This window comes from Nansenia antarctica, assembly GCF_963989245.1.
Source record: "Nansenia antarctica genome assembly, chromosome: 1".
Taxonomy (NCBI): Eukaryota; Metazoa; Chordata; class Actinopteri; order Argentiniformes; family Microstomatidae; genus Nansenia; species Nansenia antarctica.
The window spans coordinates 19,515,662-19,540,661 of NC_137674.1; the positions used below are offsets into that span (position 1 = coordinate 19,515,662).

Here is a 25,000-nt window from a genome sequence, read left to right on the forward strand (position 1 = left end):
AGTGACGCTGGAAACTAGGTCAGAAAATGTGACCTTTAATGAAAGCAAATGAAGACTTTACAAATGAAAACAAAGATGTAGGTCTACTTAAAAGTGAGACAATTAGTGCGTCATAAAAAGAGACAATCTGAGAATCACCAGTTCAATAAATGCCACATCCTCCTATGAAAACTAATTTTTAAAAGTTTGCTCATTTAAAACAAAGAGCAAAAGATAAGCATTCAAAGATATGCTCCCATGAATCACCAGTTGGGACCGTAGGCCAGTATAACTGAACCAATATGAAGGCTAACCCTAAACCAAGTGGCCTGTGACTGCCTGGGTATGGAGGGGTCACTCAAAGTCCCAATGGATAATATGAATAAGAGCCAGCTCTTAATATGTTGTTTTGTTTTCACTGTAAGATTATTTTTCATCATCTACTGAGCGCACCAGTGATGAGTTAGAACCTCCTGTGCTACATTGCCAACTGTCTCAAAACCAAAAGCAAATTTGACTGCATTAAAGATTGCTATAAAACATAACGCTGTCGACGACAAAATTCTAGTCAAGTTGATTCTCGGTCGGCAATGGAATGCAAAGCAAGGCTTCCGAAGGCTAAATCCAAAAGTATACGATATGAATATTGTATAAGCAACCCACCCAACTGTAGGAACCAGCACACATCAGTTCCTCCTAGGTAACTCAGTCATAGCAGGAAAAAGTATGCCTGGGAAGATTTAAAAAAAAAATGTATATATTATTTTTTAATTAACCGTAGAAATAGTACAGGGGGTAGAGGGGAAGTGGATGCCTCAGGAGATGGGTCTTCAGTCTACGAGGGAAGATAGGGAGTGATTCTGCTGTCCACCAGCGGGGAGCCAGAACAGTGAAAAGTTGTGACTGGGCGCCAGTCGGCCAGAGGAGGTGGAAGAGTGGAGTGAACGGACGTGGTGTTTGAAGGTGAACATTGCTTCCAAGGTATTAGTTATCCACTCAAAGCAAATCATACTGCAATGAAAATATATTTACAACAATAATAAAAGAAGACAAAGAAGATAGAACACAACCATTTAATTACAATACACAGAACATTCTAAATGAATAAATACAAATAATAATAATATATATATTTTTAAATAATAATAAATAAAATAAATAGATGAATTTAACACGGTCTTGAGATTTGAAATACCCTTTAGGTATGCCCATTATCTTACTTTCAAACATGAACAACACTTCGTCCTAAGCGGTGTGGCTGTCTGGTCTATCTGCCTCCCACCAACCCCCCAGTTCCCCCAAGATCTCATGCAGGGACAGGGTGGGGAGCTCGGGCAGGGAAGCGTGGTGCAGGGACTGCCCCTGGTACCCCCGCTGGCTGGACATCCCACACAACTCTGGGGTCACTGTGCTCCAGGCTCCGTCCAGCTGGGCACACTGGGCCTCGGTTGGAGGGGTGTTCTCCTGCCCCACCTCCCAGCAGTGAGGGCTGGCTAGGATCGCTGGGGTCGCTGGGGTCTCTGGAGCACAGGTTTGGGACAGGGGGCTACCACCACAGGCGGTCTGGAAGCCACAGGGTACATAAAGGGGCGGCTGCTGCTGCTGCTCGGTTGAGGCTGGGTAGATGAACGCTTGGCTGGAACTGTAGTTCCTCACCTCCAGAGGGGAGGGGCTCCACAGAGACTGCACAGGAGACACCTGCTGCGCCGCCTGGGACCAGGAGCCTGGAACCATCTGATGATGACCAGGGCTTTTCAGGAACGGTGGGTTGGTGCTGGGGTCCGACATCCTGCCCTGACCGAGCCCGACCAGGGTGGTGTAGTGGGCAGCCGTGTCCTTAGGTGCAGTGTAGTACGGAGGACAGTGCCTATAGAAGCAGTCCTCCTCCATCTCCTCCTTCACCTGGGCAGGGTAGGCAGGTGGCAGGCTGACGGAGGGCAGGGGAGCCAGGCCAGGCTGGCTCTGGGGGAGTGAGTCCTGGGCTGGGCTGTCTGACTGCCACCGGTCCCTTTTAGCTCTCTTACCCTTCAGAGTCCGAGCCCTCCTGTTCTGAAACCACACCTGAGGGAGGAAACAAGGACTCTGTGTTATAACATAGTACACATTCAGAGACTCGGAGTTAACTCAGATGACAGATAGCGCAGAGATAGGGTTCTCTGCTTTGTGAAACCATGTTAATCATTTTCCAAGCACACCCACAAGCGCCTGTGGAATATAGTGAGATCGGGGTTTATCTCGTTGTTGTCTACTCTGTTTGCGTTAAGTGTTGTACGTTCTACAGTCAATCCAAACGAAACCGCTGATAAAAAAAACGCTTACATCATCTTAGTGATAAAAAGATAAACAGAAACACAGATTCTAGTATCAGCAGCTCTACAAAGGCTACATTTAAACAGAGCCTTCGTTATCTACCCCCACTGCACTAAGGTGTGATACTGTACGGATACTGTAGATACAAATGTGTGTGTGTGTGTGTGTGTGTGCGTGCATGTGTGTGTGTGCGCATGGGTGTGTGCGTGTGTGCGCTGCTGCATAGCGTACCTGGATGCGAGACTCTGGCAGGCCTGAGGTCTGGGACAGACTCTCCCTCAGGCTGATGCCAGGGTACGGGGCCGTCTCAAAGGTGCTACGCAGGAGCTCCACATGCTCCTTAGAGAAGCTGGTCCTCTTCCTCCGGTTGGATGCGGCTCCAGAGACGGCTACCTTTCTGGGGACCTCTGAGTGGAGCAGAGGAGGTGTAGGAGGTGGAGGTGTTAACAGATGCTGCAGGGGCCCTGAAGCATTACAATACCACGATAAAACCGTGAAGTAGTTCCCAGACCCACAGAATCAAAACAAAGCGTAAATTGAAAAAAGCCACAAATAAAGCAAGAACACAATTGCAATGCATAGGAATATTGAGACCTATTGGTGATTGTTAATATAAATCCACTTGGACTTGGTATGAAGCCTCACTGATTACAATATCATAATAAAACCATAATATGCAATGTGAACCGGTGATCTCTCCTTACCAAAGCTGGTGTCCTTCCACATCGTGCTGTTTGGTTAGTGGTCCCTTTTGGATGAGGAGGCTGTGGCGGTGTTCAGTGTTGGTGTAGAGGCTCCCTAAGGCTTTCTAGAAGTTTGTCTCCCCAAGGTAATGGGACACCTTTTATATTGTCTCCATGACACCCAGGACCCCCCCCCTGAACCTCCTCCCAGTACCCCTCCCCAAGTGCTGATTGTGCAGTGTGATCTTTTTGTTGAAGGTTAGGGAGGAGGTAAGTCTTCGTTGGGGATGTGTGATGTCATTGAGGTGCTGAGGTTAAGATAACCAGAGAGGTCATCTGACCAACTGCCCCTCTTCACCCCCCAACAAAAATAAAGTATTAACTCACAGTGAAAAGCCAAGTTCCATTAATGAATGGTTGATTTCACAACTTCAGGTTTTCTTTTCAAATGCAAAATAGTTCTACAAGACAGAACAGCTAGGTGGAGTGTGGCGTTTAGTGATTAATAGAACTGTTATCAGCTGCAGCCTCCTCTGCCATTCAGGCAGAACGGGCCCGTTCCAGTGGGAGGCCAGGAGGAGTGGCCACTAATGGCGGGTAGAAAGCTCATCAGAGACTTAACATGTCCTGGCCTGGACCAAACCAGGAAGGGATAGTGAACTTTCACCCCAATGACTCCAATTATCCTCTCTCCCCAAAAACACATGCAGTAAGAAATACATATTAGGACGCTAAAAACATACACAAACAAGAATCTAAACCACATGCGGTAGCAACAATGCTAACTAACTGCAGGACAGTTTATATCATAGTGTACCCTAAAGAGCAGCATTCCTCATCTTGTCATTCCTTATCTGGATTGCTATGAGGATTAGTGTCTCCACACGTTGGGACGGCTCCTGGGAGTCCCACTGATTTGGGGGCCTGGCACATGAGAGCAACAACAACGCGTCCAAATCCTATCACTTCATGCATAAAGGCCTTTGGCACTTGCAGCTGCATTGCCAACCCTAATAGATGAAATACAATTTGCACTTGCATTCTGCACCTTATATATTCTCTCCTCATAATGCTTCAAAAAGCATTGCAGTTTTTAAAAACATCACAATTTCGACATGTCATGTATTTCTTATATAGCCTTCTTATATACCCCCCCTCCCCCAAGAGAATTGATTGTGCCTATTATCACACAAGCTTGCATATAACACAATGATCAGCCACTGAGTGGGTAAAAACAACTGGTGTCACCAATGGGCCACTCAACTAATGGATATTTAGCATAGCAAACAGTATTGTTTCATTATAGCCAAGCAGATGGAAAGATGTTAACAAGATTAAAAACACCTAAGGCCCTCTGACCAGCTTACTATAGAGGTAATAACATATTAATCTAAAACTTACTATAGAGTATTATCATTAATTAATGATTAATTAATATAATTTTCACGTTGCACTGAGCCGTAATAATGTATCTTTGAACAGAACCAAAAATAACAATAACAACAAAAATAATTTCAAAAGATTCATGCAAAGGGATATATCATTCTTCTTTTAACTAATCAATATCCCAACTCATGTGTTGACATGGTAATATGCGTCGAGTAGGCAGGTGGTATTACACCGGTACGTTGCTTTCGCCTCGTTATTACACGGACCGATTTGAGAGAGGGACACGCTGAGAAACCATGGCCAAAAGTGATGGGTGCGACTATTTTAGAAGATCCAGTCTTTTTTGGATGATTACAGTGACACTTTCGATGGGATACTTCACAGTAAGTTATTGCCCTGAAGGATTAGCAGCCTGTATGCAGAAATACATGTGTAGGTTTATTTAAACTGTGTGCCACCGTCATGAAAACATCAACGTGTCACCTCAAACACATTCCGGCGCCTTGTTGTTTAGCCTGATAATTAATGTCGTCAATATTCTGCACTGTATCGGGGCTGGCACACGCTTTGTTGGTTATTATCCACTTTCCATCATTTGGGTCTTTTAGCTAGGATTCAGTAAGTAGAATAGCATACACAAAGTCGTATGTATATATCTATGAATGAATGAATGAATGGTCTTTATTGTCATTGATATAGTACAGGTACCATACAACGACATTTGGGAGGGGGGCTCCCCTGGTGCTAGGAAAAAAATACTAAAAACAAGAAGGGAAAGGAGCTGGTTTACATAAATAAAGGCTATGTACACTATCCACTATACTATACAAATAAAACACTGTGCTGTACTCTATGCTATGCTATACCTATTCTAACATTTCCTATCTCTGAACCTTATGTACCCTAGGGTTGTCATATTGCACATAGTGTTATTGCACATTCATTTAAAGTGTCGCAGTTTGCAGGTTTGAAATGTTCACAGTTGTGTTTCAGTATTGCACTTGATTACAATCTAGTAGCTGCCATCTATCTATCTATATTTATTTATTTTTTATTCAGGGCAAAGTTTGCTATTGCAATGGTTATCAGGTTGAAGGTCATCAACTTGTTTGTTTAGATGTTATCAGCCACCTATGGACAGTGTGAAGGTGCAATGTGGCTGGAATGTCCCCAACTTCCATTGGCTATGGGTTCACCTAGCCTGACAGCAGCCTCCTCTAAGCAATCCTGTGCTGTGGGCAAATAGAGTCGAAGGCTTTGTCATTTTTTTATTTGTCGAAATAAAAAGTAGCCCGCCAAGTTTGTAATAAAATACTTATTTCAAGGATTGTTCGTTGGTTGGTTGTCCCTGCCCTTTGACAGGCGTCAAGCTTGAAAAAATCAGGTGTAGTGCTGAGGCACAAATGTGTACATTTCAAGCCTGCAAACTGCGACACTTTAAATGAATGTGCAATAACACTATGTGCAATATGACAACCCTAGTCGTCTTATCTGTACAGTATAGTATAGTGGATAGTGTACATAGCCTTTATTTATGTAAACCAGCTCCTTTCCCTTCTTGTTTTTTTTTACTTTTTTTTTCTTTCCTAGCACCAGGGGAGCCACCCCTCCCAAATTTCGTTGTTTGGTACCTGTACTATAGCAATGACAATAAAGACCATTCATTCATTCATTCATTCATTCATTCATTCATTCATTCAAGCTTGCCAAAATTCTTTTTTTGGAAGGCACATTAATGCTGATGCCATTATTAAAGCTTTATGCCCACCAAAGAAGACAAACCACCAGAGGAACAAGTATCAGAGCGAGTGAACGACAAGCTGTGTGGTTTGGCATGGTCATTTATTTCTATACTCTTATCTGTCCATGGGGCTGAGACCACCATACAGGAGGATGCTGCTATCACACTGGCCTTCCATGCCTCTAGCTGGATTTGAGGAGCCAGATATTGAGAAGGAAACCTTGGTTGGGGGACTGCACGTTTCCACGGCCCATGAATCAAAAGAGATTAAACCTCTGCACTCAACCGAATACATACACACATGCATACATAGGCTACATACATGCATAGATACATACATACATTTATGTGCTTTTTGGGGAACAGAATGACCTGCCTCTCTAGCATTGTCAGATTGAGGCTAAAAATGAGTTTAGACTAGTCCTAAAAATGGCTGATTCAGTGGTGGGTTAGGGTACAATGGCCTCCACAAATTCCCAGAGGCCCTCCGGATAAGACTGAATAGCATTTTTGTCATGCATGCCAAACCTGTCAGAGGTGCATATAAGGTGTTATTGTGTGGGCCACAGGTGGGACCACACAACTAGAATAAGAATATTATGATAATCTACCTCTATGGGTGGGATTATGTACTCCTACATATGGGCAGTTCTGTGTAAAAAGACTCATGAGGACCAACATGTGAAATTCATCAGAGAACGTCAAATTGCTCTGGTCAAGCATATGCAAAAGCGTCTAAGAAAAAAACATCTAAAAAGGTGTTTTTCTCTGCCTCATGATGAGGCGTTCCTATGAGAAATTGATACAAAGAAAAAATGTTTTGTATATTTCTACACTTCCCTATTTTAGGTACATTATGATAATGTATAATAATATCATACTGTATAGTGTACAGAATGACATTAAAATCCTGAAATGAGGACACATGCAGTAATTCTGTTACCGGATGTACGAACTTCACTTACTGTAGCTCAACGACCACAACAGATATTTTCAAACAGTTTGTTGGGGGAGTGTTGGGGAAATGTGCTTGATCCAGACTGTAAAACCTTTGGAAAGTATGAGAAGCCTCGCTGGCAGCAGCACATAATCTCCAAAGGGGGCTGCAATCCCCTAGAATTGTACGCCTCAACAGTGGCCCCCCACAATCCACTGGTAGAGGCACTGTGCTGTTCATGAAAAGGAAACGTAGCCTACACAAGGGACCTAGCAAGTTAGAATAATAGAGGACTTAACCTCAAGCTAGTCGGGGTTGAAACAACTCCAAAGAATGCAAACTAGCTATGTTCTTGTTTGTGTTACGTTTCTATTAAGGTTCTCTGTGTACGAGTGTGTGGTTCCAGGTGCGGTGTAGGTTAAGTAACGAGACGGAGTGTATGTAAAATAAAGGTTCTCTTTACTGAGAAAAAAGGTGCGCAGATTCAAACATATAACTTCAAACGGGAAAAACATAAAGTGGAGCAGTAGGGCTCAGCAACGTCTGCAACTACTAACTACAAAACTGAAATCATAACAATGCACACGGAAAATAAAGTTGAGCAAATAGGCTCCTATGTAAGTACAAGGTATAAATCAACGAAAACAATTCAAGGCTCAATAAACGTCACAGGTATCTGATATGTGAAGCGGCAGTAAATACAAAGGGTTCAAACGTATAACACAAAGGATCGACTGACAAGGGAAAAGGGACACACCTAAATAGCCACATACAAACAAACAACAGGTGACAGGCATTAGCAATTAGTCCAATAATAATGAATATCCAAATCACCAGTAGGCGGTGTCGGGGAGTCGAGACTCCCCTAGTGACAGTATGATCCTGCTAGTTCAGAGAGTTACCCGGTCCTACAAGGTGAAAACCGTTGAACTTGGCTTGCCAAATTCTTCCATAATTTAGAATGTCGAGCTGAACTGCAGAACTCCAGTAGAGAGAACCCAGGAGAATCATAGGTATAGGTGATATGTGGGACTATGTCCTTGTGAGCGCCACTGGTCCTGTACCAGGCATGATTGAATTGGGGTCTTCAGCGAAAGGTACACATCATAGTGATGGGTCAACCCGAGGCCAATGAAAGAGTACCCAGGGAGAGTTTAGGGTTATTCTGTTACTAAACTTTGAATTTGCACAGTTCTTAATCTGCATAGTTTTTTGTTTTTTTTGTTAGTTGCAGTCTTTGTGCTTCGATTTGTATAGTTTGTTTAACTTTGCTTTTATCAAGGGTTATTCTTTGGCATACTTTTGAAAGTGAAAAATCGAGTTCCAGCAATGTTCCTTTTACCGTGGAATTATCTGACGTGGTTAACAGACAGAAGTGTTAGCTGTGCATTCCAGTTCACTGACGCTTTCTCTGTTTTTATTTCAGTGGGCAGTGTTTTGGCCAGAACAAGTCCCCTATGACAATCTGGGTCCACTTGGTTCCCTTTCCAAGTACTTGGTTGACAATCACAGTGATCTTATGTACAAAGGGTGAGTGCCGTCCTCTAAGTCACATGTCCACCGACACACATAATCCACTATCAACTTTCTGTTGCATGGGAAGACTATTTTGCCAAGCAAAATGGTCTGTACAGTCAAGATGTAATTTCATGATCAAATTGTTAACTTGGAGGAAAAGCTGAAATGATGCCTTCCATTTGGAAGAGGTTTTATCCAAAGCTACTTTCTGTATAGTGAAAACATTTATAATAATGGTCCCAGTGGACCGGTACAGTCAGTGTTGCTAACACAATGTGCTGAGCCACACTGGACTTGGTGGAGCACTGTGAAACAGGCACCATCTACAGTTAACAGCTGCTACAGTAACTATAGTAACTCTGTTATTTAACGAGCATCTAAGATATACCGGCCAAATGTAACTTGCCAGTACAGCATACAGTGCATTTGGAAAGTATTCAGACCCCTTCACTTTTTCCACATTTTGTTGTGGTATAGCATCAATTTAAAATGGATTAAATTAAAAAGTAATTTGCCATCCACACTGACCACAAATGACAAAGCTAAACCACATTTTTAGTGGAACTTTTAGTGGAATTTTTGAACTTTGGATCTTTTTAATAGGGTCTCTGATTTGCATAGGAATCAATTACACACTGTGTGGATCAGGTTGTCGTTACAAACTGCTGTTCTTTTAATTTAATCAATTTTAAATTGAGTATAACAACAAAATGTGGAAAAAGTTAAGCGGTCTGAATACTTTTGGAAGGATACATAACTTGTATTAATTAATCAGTCCCCCTTGTAACCACTTTTGAATCCTACAGTGGTAGATGGCCTATGGGTTCGGGTTAGGCTACTCTTCACTACTTCTACTACACAAGGGTGCCAGATACAGACCACCGTTATTCCAAAAATATTGAAAGAAGTCTGTCTTACTGGTTTCACATTGCTATAGATGCAAGCGTCAACGACAACGTCACAACCCTGTTTGGTCATCACACAATATGTTGTTTGATTCTATATTCATACACCCTTGCTGTTTCTTGTCTGTTTATGGATCTCTATAGATTTTGTAAAAAATGTGAGAGCTCCAATGTTGCGGACATTGTGTTGTTGAATTATGTGTGCAACTTACTGTAGGCTACATGTAACAGAAATGGGCAACTCAACCTATAAAACAGACTAATCATAATGTGGAGTCTTACATGGTGGTTCTATTGCTTTGTGTTGCAGATACTGGGCAGCCTGGCTCATCCACCTAGGTGAAGCTTTAGTCGCCATGAAGGTCTGCAGGTAAGATGAACACGTGTGTCCGCTAGGGGGCGCTATACGTCTGCTCTGGCTTCAGGCATCCCAGAACGTGGTGCCCCCGAAGTCAAAGAACTTGTATGGAATCGAATATGGAAGAGTGCATTATCCTAGATAATGTCTGGGTTTGGCCAGAAGGGGCCACTGTGTCTGCCATGTATGTGTCATCTCTTCATCTATGCTGTTTGACGCTGCCGTTTAGGTCCTTCTACTGCATCACTTGTATGGAAAGTGAAGGTGTGTCGTGTGAGCTTAGAATGATAAGGTTCCATCTCCGTTTAGGGTAGTTCAGAGATATTGAGCGTCAAAGTTTTTACATTCCATTATGTTTTGAGAGATGGAACCTTTGTATTTTATTAATTACTAACAAACAAAAAAAATCAACATTTTAAAAATAACACCACACAGGCATTAATAAACACCTAATGGATCAGATTATGTAAAAAAAAAAAAAAAAAATGACAAAAATGGAGATAGAACCTTATAATTCTAATGTCACGGTGTGTTGTGTTTGCAGTGATAAGGGGATAGACAGCGCCGTGGCACGCTGCCTCTGGTTCTTCCAGACGGTTCTGTTCGGCTTCGCCTCCCTCGGCCTGCTCCTCAAGTACAAACCTGACCTGCCCAAGCAGCACTGACGCCCACAGGAAGACTCCACACACACAACCCGTGGTCTCTCCCATGATGCAACAGCGTGAGGTGCGGGCAGACCCCACAAGTCCCTCACTCAGCTAAAACTGAGTGGCCTTACTGTGACCTATGACCTGTAACCTGTAATCTGGGACCACGGTTGTTATGTGATTCCATGAGCTGTCTATACTGGGCTTAGAGAGGCCTAGAAATACATTGAAACGTTAAAAATGTAAGGGCCTACAGGTGGGCTACTAATAAAGGTGTCAATCTGAGTGGATCATCAACATTACAAGCTTGAGAGGCCTTCTGATCAAACAGCAGCAGCTTTGAGAGTGATTTTAGAATATGTTTTACATTGATCGAGAGTTTACAAGGTGTCAGAGAAGTCTTACAATACAAAGCTTACAATACGAAGCTCCACGCACTTCCTTACTTCATTCCTCCCAAATTAATGCTCTGCTGTGACGCATATTATGGTATATGATATATTGTACTTTTTACACAGGTATTATGACAGGATTCGTAAGAGAAATCATGGGGAAAAATCAAAAGTTTTTTTTAAATGATTTTCTTGAAATGTACATGTAGATGATTTCAAGAAAATCATTTTAAAAAAACGTCCTTCGAAGGGCTTGGAGGCACGGTAGAAACCACTTGCTATGATCACCATAATCTTTAAAACGAGATTAGTAAAACATTTCTTGGTAATATTATTATCCATTGTAATCATTGTTTTCATTGCCTTACCATGTTCCAATTGAGACTTAGACAAATGGCCTTAAGTTTCTCTAGATTAGTCCACATTTAAGAATGAAGTGCTTGAAATGAATCTACAAATATGATATTATATATAATTATTATTATTATATAATTCATATGGATTATGGAGAATAAAGTGTGAGAAATAAAGATGTACTGATAAACAAACCAGTGTGTCTCTTTGTTCCATCTTCTGTCCGTCATAACTCCTCCTTGTGTGCGTGAACTCTTTAGTATTAAGAGCTGCACTGACCCGATGGCAGGGCCCTCAGAAGAATAAGAGCTGCACTGACCCGATGGCAGGGCCCTCAGAAGACTGACCCGATGGCAGGGCCCTCAGAAGAATAAGAGCTGCACTGACCCGATGGCAGGGCCCTCAGAAGAATAAGAACACTACCTTCATGTCATATTGTCTTTTATTTATCCTGCTGACTGTAGCTCGAATGAGTCAACGAGTTATAACTTTGTAAATGGTTTAGAATTGAATAATAAACTGGTTATATCTTTGGTGATCCTCCAGGCTTGTGTCTGTGTGTGTGTATGTGTCTGTATGTGTGTCTGTTTGTCTGTGCTTGTGTCTGTGTGCATGCATGTGTGCTTGTGTGAATGGTTCATATGAGGGTGAGTCTTGTCTTCATACTGCTTCGATAACACCAGTCTCCTGACATCTCATTTCAGGCTATGGACCATATTGTTATGGTCCTGCAGGGCCATTCCCTCCCTACAGTAAGTAAGCAGGGATTAAAGCAAAAATAAATCTCCTGACTGAATTTCTTTTCAGGCCAAGTCATATTCTTATTTTAACCTCCACTATATATTTGTATTCAATAGCGTTAGCTTTTTAAGGGAAGATTCTTTTGAACAGCTTTTCTATCAGGGATGCAAACACAACTATGGTGAAAAAAGAGAGAACTAGTACCCGAAGTCGTTGCGGGTGGGAGGAGCGTTACGGCGGGGGCTAGTGTTATAAAAAGCGGTTATGACTTAATTCAATCGTTTTAAAATAGGTCAACAATTTTCATAAATGTTCTTTGTTGTCAGGCAAAAAAAAATATGTCACATTTTTGGGCCATCACCAGTTTGCATCCCTGTATAAGTGATTTATTAACTAATCATAAAACCTTTACAAACGTGACCTTAATGTAAAGTGTTACCACTAGTGGTTAGGTGAAACATGCTGTCTGTCCATGCCAGAGGTGTTGGATGTCACCCAGGTGCATCGTGGGTGTGGCGGGTCAGTGCTGCTGTGCCCCAGACAGCTGAGAGGCTAGAGCCATTCTGAGCCTGACCCGACCCTGAACACTTTGAGAGAGCATGCAGAGATGTTTGTAGGTCAGCCATCTCACACATTCACAAAGAATAATGTGGGCTGGGGCTACACCAGCCCGATATTCACTGTAGATATCACCATCCTTTTGCTATCATATCAGCCCAATAGAGCTCAGTGAAGCTGTCACTGTTTTAATGTTGATGTCCATCTTTTAGACAGAGAAGCCAGTTGTGGCAAGTCACATAAACAGACTGACTTATATATATACAAGTCAGTATATATATAGCTCCTTATTCCAAAGACGCTTTACAACGGCTTCTCATTCACCCGTTCACACACACATTCACACACCAATGGCGGCAAGCTACCATGCAAGGCGCCGGCCCCGCTCATTGGGAGCAATTTGGTGTTCAGTGTCTTGCCCAAGGACACCTCGACACGTGGCCAACCGGGGTTCGAACCGCCGATCTGCCGACCATTAGACGCCGGCTCTACCCCCTGCGCCACAGCCCATAATGCCCTTGATCCTGTACGACGCATCACAGTGAAGTCTCAATATTTGATATAAGTTCAAAGTACTTGATGTGTCTGTCTGTCTGTCTGTCTGTCTGTGTCTGTGTCTGTCTGTCTGTCTGTGTCTGTCTGTGTCTGTCTGTGTCTGTCTGTGTCTGTCTGTCTGTCTGTCTGTCTTGGCTGCAGTAGATGAAAGCGGCTAGTCCCAGCGATGCAGGCTGTTTTGCAATACGGACGGACGGATGGCCAAAGTAGCACAGTGGGGGTAAGAGTGTCCTCTGCTAACGTACTTAGGTGATTAGCCCGTCTTAATCAGCACGTCTCTCCTCTGGCCCTGTCTCTGCTCGCTAATCTGGGATTTCACCAACAGTCGTCTTCTGAACGATGAGGTAACAACTTTCGTTTCAAGCCGTCTCTCTCTGTCTCTCTCTCTCTCTCTCTCTCTCTCTCTCTCTCTCTCTCTCTCTCTCTCTCTCTCTCTCTCTCTCTCTCTCTCTCTCTCTCTCTCTCTCTCTCTCTCTCTCTCTCTCTCTCTCGGGAGTAAGTGGATGATCTTAGATGAACCTTTGACCCACTGCGTGTTTCCCACAGTATAGTATAATATTAGATGCAATAACACAGCTATGAATGAATGACGATGATGGAATTCCAATAAAATACATCCAGATTTTATTTTCCATTTATTTGTCATTATCCCCACTACCACTTTAGTCAATATATTATAAATATAGAAATATATACAACAGTTCAAAAACAATCTGCATTGAAACATATATTTCCTGTGTGTGTGTGTGTGTGTGTGTGTTTAATCTCAATGGAACAGTAGGCCTACTACAGTGTCTAGCAGCTTGTAAGAAACCACAACAAAACAATTGCTACTAACCATGGTCAAACCATGCGTATGTGGTTATGTGTGTGACTGTATTATTGTGATTATGATAAGCATCAATCCTGATTGTCACAGTCAAAGTGTTATAATAACTCCCTGGCTCCTTATGTTTACAGTTTACAGTTTATCCTCCTCTGTACAGGAGCGTATGCAGTAGCAGGTATTCCAGTAGTTAAGTCTGTCTGGTGGAAGCTTTACTGATCAGCTTTACTGATCACATTCCCAAGGCTTTTCTTTGTTGGGCTGCTGGTATTCAGTAGCCATAATGTGTCTTTTTTGCAGCAAAGAGTTCATTATGGTAAGTGAGTTAAATGTATTTTTATTTTACTAATACAACTGTGTGTGTGTGTGTGTGTGTGTGTGTGTGTGTGTATGTATGTATGTATGTGTGTGTGTGTGTGTGTGTGTGGGGGGGGGGGGGGGGGGGGGGGGGTGGGTGTGGGTGTAAGAGAAAAAGAGGGTGTATGTGTGTGTGTGTGTGGGGGGGGGGGGGTGTGGGTGTGTGTGTAAGAGAAAAAGAGGGTGTATGTATGTGTGTGTGTGTGTGGGGGGGGGGGGTGTGGGTGTGGGTGTAAGAGAAAAAGAGGGTGTATGTGTGTGTTCAGAGTGAAAGTGAGGTGATTAACAGGCCTCCTGGTCACCGGTCCAGCCAGCAGAGTGTGGGGTAGCGCTCCGACAGCGTCCGGCGGAGCTGAGTGCTCTGTGACTTGTCCCTGGTCTCCACCACACACTCCACCTGTCAGTCATATAACCCCCCACAGGCTCACATCATCTTCACATCCACACACTGTGGTGAAGCTATATACATGTATATATATACACTCTACATCTTTATTTTGAACATACATCGAACATTCTACCTCTACCAACTGACTTCCCGCTTCTAGAACTTAACTTCAATATTGGCCATTACCGGAGTTAAAGGAGATCTCAACAGTATACAGTATCAAAGGCTCTATTATACTATAAGAGAATCTGTGTCACGTTTCATAGATTACATAGGAATAACACTGGTGTACTGTGCTTAGAATGTATTCCAAACTACTTTGATTGGCTCGGGAGAGGGTTTCGGGAGTCGGACGTTTGGCTGGACTGTACCTGGGTCTTGAAGAGGTCAGCTCTGTCACCGTGTCTCCGGTTGCAAACGTCCAACAACCTGAGAGAGAAAGAAAAACATAAAAAAAAGTGCGAGAGACAGCTAGAATAAGTGGACAGGGAAAATAGAGGAGTACAATCATTTTGCATCCCTCTTTGGGTCAGAGGAGCTGTCCTGACAGTCGTGCCAGCTAAAGCCTTTGCTGTGGCATATTCTGGTTCCGGATTGGATGTGGGTGCAGATCGGACACAGTAGTATTACTGTGCTAGGGGAGCGTTGCCTGCCAATATACATATCGCCGTCAGATGGTTAGCAATAGCACAGATACCAGCACTGATGTCGTTGATAAGCTCTAATGGTACTAACGTTATGGTTATGGGCGGCCTAGTCTGATTGTATAATGATACACTTTGTGTTCTTAAACGTCTAGTTCTGTGGGCCAACAGCTATCGACAACAGCTACAACCTGCAACACACTGGTTTTGCCATATAGTGGAGCCGAGCAGAGCAGAGCCCGATGGGTCTTGCAAGAGAGACTATAGCAGTTTCGTTTGATACACACACCCACACTCTTGGTACTGTATGACGCAGAACACTTTCACAGCACTGCTCCGCTGATCTTTAAATTGCCTTTTGAAGTGTCAGCAACACATGATGATGTCACAAGCATACCAACACTTGCTGTGCTTGTCTCTGTGTGTTTATTTCAGGGCAAAGCGTATAATATTCTCCACTGAGCCTCTGGCCTGGCATATCTATCTTAAGCTCTAGATGGTAAATGGACTGACTTATATAGCGCCTTATTCCAAAGCGCTTTAAAACGGCCTCTCATTCACCCATTCACACACCAATGGAGGCAAGCTACCATGCAAGGCGCAGGCCCACTCATTGGGAGCAATTTGGGGTTCAGTGTCTTGCCCAAGGACACTTTGACATGTGGCCAGCCAGGGCTCGAACCACCGAACCTTGCGATCAATAGACGGTGGCTCTACCTCCTGCGCCACAGCCGCCCCACAGATGATGTAATTAGATGTAATGCATAGGCCTAGGCCTTATGCTTACTGTAAAGGACATTGTATTGAATCTGTGTATGACATTTGCCAGTTTCAAAATAAAGTTTTACTTGATTTGAGATCTCTGAATAATATGTGTCAATGTGGGCTTCCCCTCTCTGGGCGCTGGACTCACCTGACATCCTCTCGGGCCAACATGTCCAGGAGCTTGGCCATCTCACCCGGCCAGTCCCCCACCTGTACCGTGAACTTGCTGACACGGTCGTCCAGGACAAGGGCCCGTTCAACACACTGTCTGACCAGGTCCAGCTCCATGTTAGCACTGCTGACCACCACTGCCACCCTGCAGACAGACAGTTCATCGGGGTGACGTCAACCCTTTTTATTTTTTTTATTTTTTTACAATATTTTATTAGAAGGAAGTAGAACACAGTACAACACTTATGGGTACACAAATAAGGAATGAAGGTCCTTCTATTTTTTCCCTATGTATCCACCCACCCCCCCACCCATCAACCAAACACCTATTGCCAATAGAAAATAATAATAATAATAATAATAATACAAATAAAATAAATAAATAAATAAATAGATAAATAAAAATAAATAAATATATATATATATAAATGACGGGAGTTAAATAAAATAAAATAAATAAACAAGCATTAGGCTATATAGAATGCCCCCATAGCTCTGAACTAACATCCACAAGGGATGGATAAAGTCATCTTATACTGTAAACGTCAATCCTTCTAACACAACATTCAGGTTAACATTATCCTGGATGTGTCTGACCCACCTTTTGCCCTTTAACTCAGGGAGTCGCCCAGCCAAGATGGCTGCCAGTCCCATGGCCGCCTCGGTGTCGACTGTGGAGCGCTCAAACTCCTGGAACCTCAGCATGGCCACCAGGGAGTCCTCTTCTCTGTGGACCGGAGTGGGAGAGACAGAGAGAGAGGCGAGGGAGTCCACGTCATTTCACTTCCTGATGTGCCGTATTATGCTCGTTGAGGTTATCCTCTGGGTTGACGGGCGAGGTATAACTAACAGATTCTCGATTGTTCTTTTGCTATTGTCTTCAGTATGTTTACTTTGCTTTGGTAGTGATGGGGACATTCAGAGGCATTGGGATAGCCTAACAACATCATTATGTCCTTGGCCATATCCAGAAAGGCAACTCCTAATAGCCATAGTGGGTTGACCCGCAGGCTTCTGTACTGAACTCAACTCATGCACTGCAGATATGCATGCACAGCACTATATGTTGTATACTTTTGTCTATGTCATGTTCTAGGATGTCTTTTAATGTAACAAGCTAAATGGTCTTATCCCAAATGTAACTTGCATTACTACGACTATTAGATGCCTGTAAGATGTGGTGAGTTACCCTTCCCTTCACCATAGATGCAGTACCTGACAGAAACGACTTTGTCCACTAGTTTCTTAGCCAGCTGGAAGGTGTGGGTCCCCAGTGAATGCTCCACCAGGTCTGGAGATAGATAGAGAGGACAGGCGTTAAACATCAGAGTCTGGAAAAGGTGCAATTCGTCTGGCCCACCAACTTGGGGTAAACAACGGGGAGAACAAGGTGCTGCACTTCATTAAAAGTAGCCAAGACAAGTTAGCTAAGTGACTGCCCACAGAAATGTAGTGTTACGAATGTTTTGGTATCTTGTGTTCTGTTGTGTTCCCGTCCCTCTACCTATCTCCATCTTTCTCAGGCATTCTGGCAATCAGTTTGGTTCAGTTTTGTTCAGTTTGGTTCAGTATGGCTCAGTTTGGTTCAGTTTGGTTCAGTTTGGTTCAGTTTGGCTCAGTTTGGTTCAGTTTGGCTCAGTTTGGCTCAGTTTGGTTCAGTTTGGTTCAGTTTGGTTCAGTTTGGTTCAGTATGGTTGAGTTTGGTTCAGTTTGGTTCAGTTTGGTTCAGTTTGGTTCAGTTTGGTTCAGTTTGGTTCAGTTTGGTTCAGTTTGGTTCAGTTTGGTTCAGTTTGGTTCAGTTTGGCTCAGTTTGGTTCAGTTTGGTTCAGTCTGGTTGAGTTTGGTTCAGTTTGGTTCAGTTTGGTTCAGTTTGGTTCAGTATGGCTCAGTTTGGTTCAGTTTGGTTCAGTTTGGTTCAGCTGCACCTCATCCCCCACCACCTCCATAGCCCATCAGAGGACGGCCCAGACATATTTAAACCCTGCACTTCCTCCCCTCATGAGATCCTTTGGTTTCTGTCTGTCCCTCCTGTGTGTGTGTGTAAATTCATTGTGACAATTCTCTGTTCAGACCTTATTCCTTCATAATCCATCTTTCATTCCAGGTACAGGAGAGAAGTGGTAAGAGCAGCAAATTAATTACATTAATGGACATAGGTTACTCTTGTATATATGTTACGGTACATGTGGGAATATGGTACATGTGGGAAAACTAGGGTTAGGGTTAGGTGCTAGGGTGCTACGGTTAGGGTTAGGGTTAGGGGTAGGGTTAGGGTTAGGGTTAGGATTAGGGTTAGGGTTAGACATGCCAGCATGTACCAAGTCAACGTAGCACCTAACCTTAACCCTAGTTTTCCCACATGTACCATATTCCCACATGTACCGTAACATATACACTAGTTAGTTGGGGGCAGGTGACATTTCTTGTGTTTTCAGTTAGCTTAGAGTGTTGGCACTAGACTGTGTCTAGCGGTATTCTTAGGTATAGGTTAGTCTTAGCTCAGGGACTACCTAATTGTTGGTTCTTTCTTAGGGCACAGTTGCCCCCCTTTCTCTCCTTATTCTTGATACAATCAATCATCATTACACTGTTCCCCTTGTCATTGTTTTCCACTGTCTGCGTGCGTCCTATGTTTACGTGCCTCACCTATCCCCTAGACTTGGGCCAGGGCACGTAACATAAATTGACACCATGACACCTGCAAATTGTTGCAGTGGTTTGGTGCAGTGTTAAGCAATACATTGTGACATACTGTATTTGAATGAGCAAACGGTGACATTATTGTCACAGGCAGCTGTGCTGGCAGAGGAGTTTGTACATTTTCCCGTGCCGAGAGTCGGCCAGTGTTACCTACTCCTCATTCTAGCCGCTCACTAGTCTCTCAAGGTCTCCCAAAGGAAGAGCGCAAGTGTTTTTACTGTCAGCAGACTGGGCATGTCATTTCTGACTGTTTAGGCTAAAACACAAGCAGAAACCTGTTTAGTCCTCTGCACCTCCAAAAGGTGTTGGGTTGATAAAAAAACATTGTCTCATTTAGTGGAAGAAATGCCTCTTAGGCCTACTAGCTGTGTTCCTGTTACCTCCGACCCTAGCTGTGACCCGTTCATGTTTAAAGGGTCTTTGACAGGCAACCCCAAAGACCAACGGACAGTCCAAACCCTGAGGGGACACTGGTGCTGCTCAGTCCCTGATCCTCACCGATGCTCTGCCCTGGTCAAATGAAATGCGCTGTGGGTCGCATGCAATGTTACAGGGTGTTGACAGGGGTTTAGTGCCGGTGCCTTTGCATCAAGTACATCCGGTCTCGGGTCTGGGGCCTCATGTATAAAGCTTTGTTTAGAACTGGCGTAAAAAGCTTGTGTACATAAGCAAGAATGTTTACACACACCAAGATTCGGATGCATAAAAGAGTGTGTACGCAAGTCCCATGCCCACTCATAGATGGATACAAGGACGATAGACGTGCTTCTTGCTCTCCCCCCCCCCCCCCCCGCACTGCTTTCCTGTCTTTAATTCTCTAGCTTTTCCCCGTTGAGCTGTATAGCGGCACTTATTGAAGTGAAGTGCTCTTATGACACTTAACTCCTCCTACTGTCGCCGCTCGTTCCTGGTCTGTTGTGTATAATGGAGAACGTATCCTACCCGTTCCATACCGTACTTTTCAAATGCGTGCCGTGCCGAGCCGTACCGGTCTGGTCAATGGAAAAGCGCCATAACAGTGAACAGTGATTCCTCTCTGCAAATAGTTTTACCTACTGGGCTGCAGTCGCCCAGGCCCACACGGAGACGCTGATCCGGATGGATCCTGCTAAATCGTCTGGTTACTATGTCCAAGCTGTGTGGATCTTTCACAGAGACTCGATTTATTGGAGGATAGCCTTCGCAGAAGACTTGCTGTCCTGGAGAATCGCTACACTGCTGGGTCTAGAAAAAGCTCGACTCCACCTACGCGAGCTAACTTTAGAGGACTTGGGAATATAATTCACACTTTCCAAAACTAACAAGACAGCCAGCAGCTCCAAAATTCATTGGACAGATAAATCATTCTACAAGCTGGAGCACAGACCAAAGCCACCGAAACGCAGCAAACTCAAATCCTCATTAGCAGTAGACAGGGCCTGAGAGCAGCGGGATCGCATGACTTCACAACCCCCCCAGGTACGAGTCAGAGGCGCCAGTCAAAACACACAGAACAAGTATGTCCTGGCACAGAGCCACAACAGATCCCATCTTCACCTCCAAAAGATACTTTGTTGATTGGAAACTCGGCGATCAGGAACATGAGAGGTAAACAATTACATATCCACTGTCTTCCTAATGCAATGGTTTCAGACATGTGATTTGGAGACAAATGATTTGGTAAATACACTGTCTGAACATCCAGATGCAAAGTGACTCATATTACATGTGAGCTCAAATGATCCCCGTAAACTGGGCTCACTAGACTTGAGACGTGATTTTATAGAACTTTTCAATAGACATGGCAAGCTTAAGATTGAAACATTCATCGGTGGACCTCTGCCAACAGTGGACTTCTAGTTTAGCCGGCTTCTAGGCTTAAACACTTGGCTCTCAGGAGAGTGCAAACTCAAAGGGATGACTGGAACATGGTTCTGGAGGCAGAGAGACCTATTCAAAAGAGGCCTCCACTTAAACAGATTGGGAGAATACAATCTAACAAACAACATACTCTTCAACCCCATAAACTCCCCCATCCCTCCATACTCTTGAGCCAATTGAACGGCCTACAGCGGAGGACCTTTCAGACTCATCATAGTCAACTAAATTGATCACAGTGGATAACCTCCCGGTCTCCTCACGGCCCTGCGACTCATCACAGCCTAGAGTAAAGGACCCTCCAAACTCATCACAGCCTACAGTAAAGGACCCTCCAAACTCATCACAGCTGGCTGACCTGCGCACTGCAGATGATCTCAGTCTCCCCACAGTCCTGCGCCTCAACACAGAAGTGGTAGTGGTGGTCTAGTGGATAATGAGTTGGCCTGGTGATCGGAAGGTTTGTTGAGTTCAAATCCTAGCTGAAACACCACCACTACCACGCCCTTGAGTAAGGCCCCCTAATTTGTAATTCGTAATCTTAACTCGCTTTGGATTTTTTTTTTAAACACAAAAAACGAAAAGACGTCAAAACCACTCCTCTCCTCATTACCGCAGATGCTCGCCAGGGCGAGACAAATCGTTGGCCAACTCGTTAACCCTCCACTACAGCGATGGTGCCCCCCCCCGTTCTCTCCCCCACACTGCCCCCAGCCCCCCAGACCACTCTACTCCTAACTCCCTCAGACACTCATCCACTGAGTCACTTTTTTCTTTCCCCTCCCCCATCACCCTGTTCATGAGACTCTCAAATGAGATGGAGGAAATGGTGAAGAGAGGCACGGAGCTCACCCCAAGAGCTACTCCATCTCAGCCAACTCTCTATTCTACAACACCTGTTCCCACACTCCTTATGATGCTAGCCTCAGCAACCACACCCATCCTCCAACCCCAATGCAGCAGGATACTATCTACAACACCCATCCACCTCCCCTGGATGACACCCACAGTCAGTTGATGCTCTGACAGTCTGGTTTAGATCCTACCTGCAGGACAGAAACTACTATGTCTCCATTGGCATTTACAACTAAGCTAAAAACCTTATGCAGTTATGATTAAAACACTAACACTTCTATCTATGTATTTTTATCTATTATCTAATCTGCAGCAGTTATGAGTTTAGGCTGAAACATGCTGAATGGTTCATAATCCAAGAGCTGTGAATTCACTGTAAATATAGACTAAATGTGTTTGCAAATGTGCCATTTTACACTGCAATCTCACACGCCGTATCGGGAAGAATAGTGGTTGAACACAGATGCCGTACCGGCAATCTCACACTGTGGGAAAAAAATGTCTTTAATACAATAACAATGTGACAATGTTTACTGAAAACTGTGTGAATACTGAAAACTGTGTGAATGACCAGAATGCAGAGCAGGATACTCTCATGTGATAAACAAAGGTTTTACGACTACTGATAAGCAGAGGGCTTCGGAGGAGAAGCAGCGCTGTTCTTTCTCACTCTGGGACAGTTATGTCTACTTTGACCAACTGTTGAACCTACCATGGCCAACCCCAGGACAAACCGCCCACTGATGTTGTAAACCTATAAATATGGTCAACTGGGACTGCCCCAGTTGAGCCATTGTACTGAGAAGCCCATTTTTGTTGGCCGGACAATCACTCCTTCTTGCAAGAATTGAAATAAATACTCTTTATTTTTTCCTTTCTTTTTTTTTCTTCAGATTTTATCCCTTTTTCACCCAATTTGGTAGCCAATTGAACCCAACCTAGCATCCAATTATCCCCTGCCTATTGCGAAGGATCCGCCGCACGACCCCGTGGCCGGCAGTCCCAGAGGAGGCCGCCAGGCAGACTAGCTGACTGGCTCCTCGAGCCCAGCACCGTTATTCCGGCACCCCGGGGGAGCTGTTGCGCGACGGATCCTTGTCCGGAAATACTCCTATACCGCCCTCGGGAGCGGCCGCCCAATATGCCGCTCCCCGTGTGTGCCCCAGCCATATCCGGATCTGGCGAGGAAATAAATACTCTTAATGATTTGATAAGTCTCAGTCTCCTGGTTACAAAGTTTAGTATTCTGTGTATTTGAATCTGACACACACGCTGTATCGGGAAGAATAGCGGCTAAATACAGAAGCAGTAATAATAACAAATTATCAAGTTCGGAGCTGACGTCTTCAAATATTCATACGTGCAGCCACTACCTGTGATAATCTGCGACCTTAATCCTGTATCATAGGATACTTATACAAGGTGCAGAGGTTTATCTCTCTGAGAGACTATATCTTTTTATTCATTGTCTATTATCTTGTTAAATGTTTATCTATTTATTCTCTCTCTATATATTCTTGTCATTTTTATCTTTAGCACTTTGAGATTTCTTTATGTAAAGTGCATTACAAATAAAATGTATTATTATTATTATTATTATTATTATTATCTTGCTGTATTTTTTAATGCTGCATTTAAGTACTTTGAACTGCACAATGTTTCATAGAAAATAGTGTTTATTTCAGATACTGTAGTGGAAGATATTATCCTAATTTCCAGTGAAGTAGCTGCCATCTAGTTGTGACATTTTTGTTTATCCCGCCCCTGCGTCACCCAGCGGTGATGACGCGGATGGTTCCGGTTACACTGGTATGAACGCGGGCTGGTTCACCAGACAGCACCAAGGTTCACCAGACAGCACCAAGGTTCACCAGACAGCACCAAGGTTCACCAGACAGCACCAACGTTCTCCAGACAGCACCAAGGTTCACCAGACAGAACCAAGGTTCGGAGGACGCGAACGGGAACGGTTCCTGGGCGGTGTGAAAGCCCTATCAGCCTGATCTGGGCAGAGAGAAAGCTGTAGCACATGTAACCTGATGTCCCTTCCATGTCATACACTGTGGAGGGCTGCCATGTCACACACTGTGGAGGGCTGCCATGTCACACACTGTGGAGGGCTGCCATGTCACACACTGTGGAGGGCTGCCATGTCACACACACTGTGGAGGGCTGCCATGTCATACACTGTGGAGGGCTGTCATGTCACACACTGTGGAGGGCTGCCATGTCACACACTGTGGAGGGCTGTCATGTCACACACTGTGGAGGGCTGTCATGTCATACACTGTGGAGGGCTGCCATGTCACACACACTGTGGAGGGCTGCCATGTCACACACTGTGGAGGGCTGTCATGTCACACACTGTGGAGGGCTGTCATGTCACACACTGTGGAGGGCTGCCATGTCACACACTGTGGAGGGCTGTCATGTCACACACTGTGGAGGGCTGTCATGTCATACACTGTGGAGGGCTGCCATGTCACACACTGTGTAGGGCTGCCATGTCACACACTGTGTAGGGCTGTCATGTCACACACTGTGGAGGGCTGTCATGTCATACGCTGTGGAGGGCTGTCATGTCACACACTGTGGAGGGCTGTCATGTCATACGCTGTGGAGGGCTGTCATGTCACACACTGTGGAGGGCTGTCATGTCATACACTGTGGAGGGCTGCCATGTCACACACTGTGGAGGGCTGTCATGTCACACACTGTGGAGGGCTGTCATGTCACACACTGTGGAGGGCTGCCATGTCACACACTGTGGAGGGCTGCCATGTCACACACTGTGGAGGGCTGTCATGTCACACACTGTGGAGGGCTGCCATGTCACACACTGTGGAGGGCTGCCATGTCACACACTGTGGAGGGCTGCCATGTCACTTCACTGTCTCCCTGGTTGCTAACCCTAATCGTAAAGTACAGCACTATGCTTCCTGTGTTGTTTAGGCCATTCAGTTCATAATGACATTGTGCAATAAACAAAAAGTAGGGAGAAGGCCACATTATGAGAGCAAAATGAAACGTATCCACGACACACCGTACCTCCGTAGAGCTTCCTGTTGGCTGTGGCGTCCATTTCTTTGACCGGGCTATCTATCCTGAGGGACTGGAGGAGCATGGGGAATTCTTCTGGTTCAACTCCCTGTCAAAGAGAACCCAAAATGTACCCCACTGCTTCGTGAGCTTAGAATGATAAGGTTCTATCTCCGTTTAGGGTAGTTCAGAGATATTGAGCGTCAAGTTTTTACATTCCATTATGTTTTGTGAGATGGAACCTTTGTATTTTATTAATTACTAACTCAAAAATTTCAACATTTAAAAAATAACACCACACAGGCATTAATAAACACCTAATGGATCAGAT

General features: G+C 44.3%; 3 protein-coding genes across 3 annotated transcripts in view; 1 reads left to right on the forward strand and 2 right to left on the reverse strand.

Annotated features, from left to right (window-relative positions):
- Window positions 1-1,224: 1,224 nt before the first annotated feature.
- On the reverse strand, window positions 1,225-3,015 carry mxtx1 (mix-type homeobox gene 1; the record flags this gene model as incomplete). The annotated part of the gene is made up of 3 exons (XM_080537073.1): window positions 1,225-2,040; window positions 2,521-2,696; window positions 2,994-3,015. The coding sequence occupies 3 exons, from the start codon at window positions 3,013-3,015 to the stop codon at window positions 1,225-1,227; spliced, it is 1,014 nt and encodes a 337-aa protein (XP_080393199.1).
- Window positions 3,016-4,615: 1,600 nt separating this feature from the next.
- On the forward strand, window positions 4,616-11,394 carry tmem254 (transmembrane protein 254). Its single transcript, XM_080537106.1, has 4 exons — window positions 4,616-4,744; window positions 8,466-8,569; window positions 9,773-9,832; window positions 10,365-11,394. The coding sequence occupies exons 1-4, from the start codon at window positions 4,658-4,660 to the stop codon at window positions 10,483-10,485; spliced, it is 372 nt and encodes a 123-aa protein (XP_080393232.1). The 5' UTR covers window positions 4,616-4,657; the 3' UTR covers window positions 10,486-11,394.
- Window positions 11,395-14,548: 3,154 nt separating this feature from the next.
- Window positions 14,549-25,000, reverse strand: part of LOC308161668 (L-threonine ammonia-lyase) — a gene marked incomplete at both ends in the record, with an annotated part of 15,919 nt that continues 5,467 nt past the window's right edge. Inside the window, 6 exons of the mRNA XM_080535712.1 lie at window positions 14,549-14,647; window positions 15,010-15,067; window positions 16,196-16,363; window positions 16,820-16,945; window positions 17,434-17,509; window positions 24,679-24,778. Of these exons, the coding sequence (XP_080391838.1) occupies window positions 14,549-14,647; window positions 15,010-15,067; window positions 16,196-16,363; window positions 16,820-16,945; window positions 17,434-17,509; window positions 24,679-24,778 (627 nt within the window). The remainder of the gene's footprint in view (window positions 14,648-15,009; window positions 15,068-16,195; window positions 16,364-16,819; window positions 16,946-17,433; window positions 17,510-24,678; window positions 24,779-25,000) is intronic.

Coding starts and splice junctions, on each gene's coding strand:
- tmem254 (XM_080537106.1), top strand. CDS start 4,658: ATGGCCAAAAGTGATGGGTGCGACTATTTTAGAAGATCCAGTCTTTTT. Junction 4,745..8,465: donor TTTCGATGGGATACTTCACA/GTAAGTTATTGC, acceptor TTTTTATTTCAG/TGGGCAGTGTTTTGGCCAGA. Junction 9,833..10,364: donor GTCGCCATGAAGGTCTGCAG/GTAAGATGAACA, acceptor TTGTGTTTGCAG/TGATAAGGGGATAGACAGCG.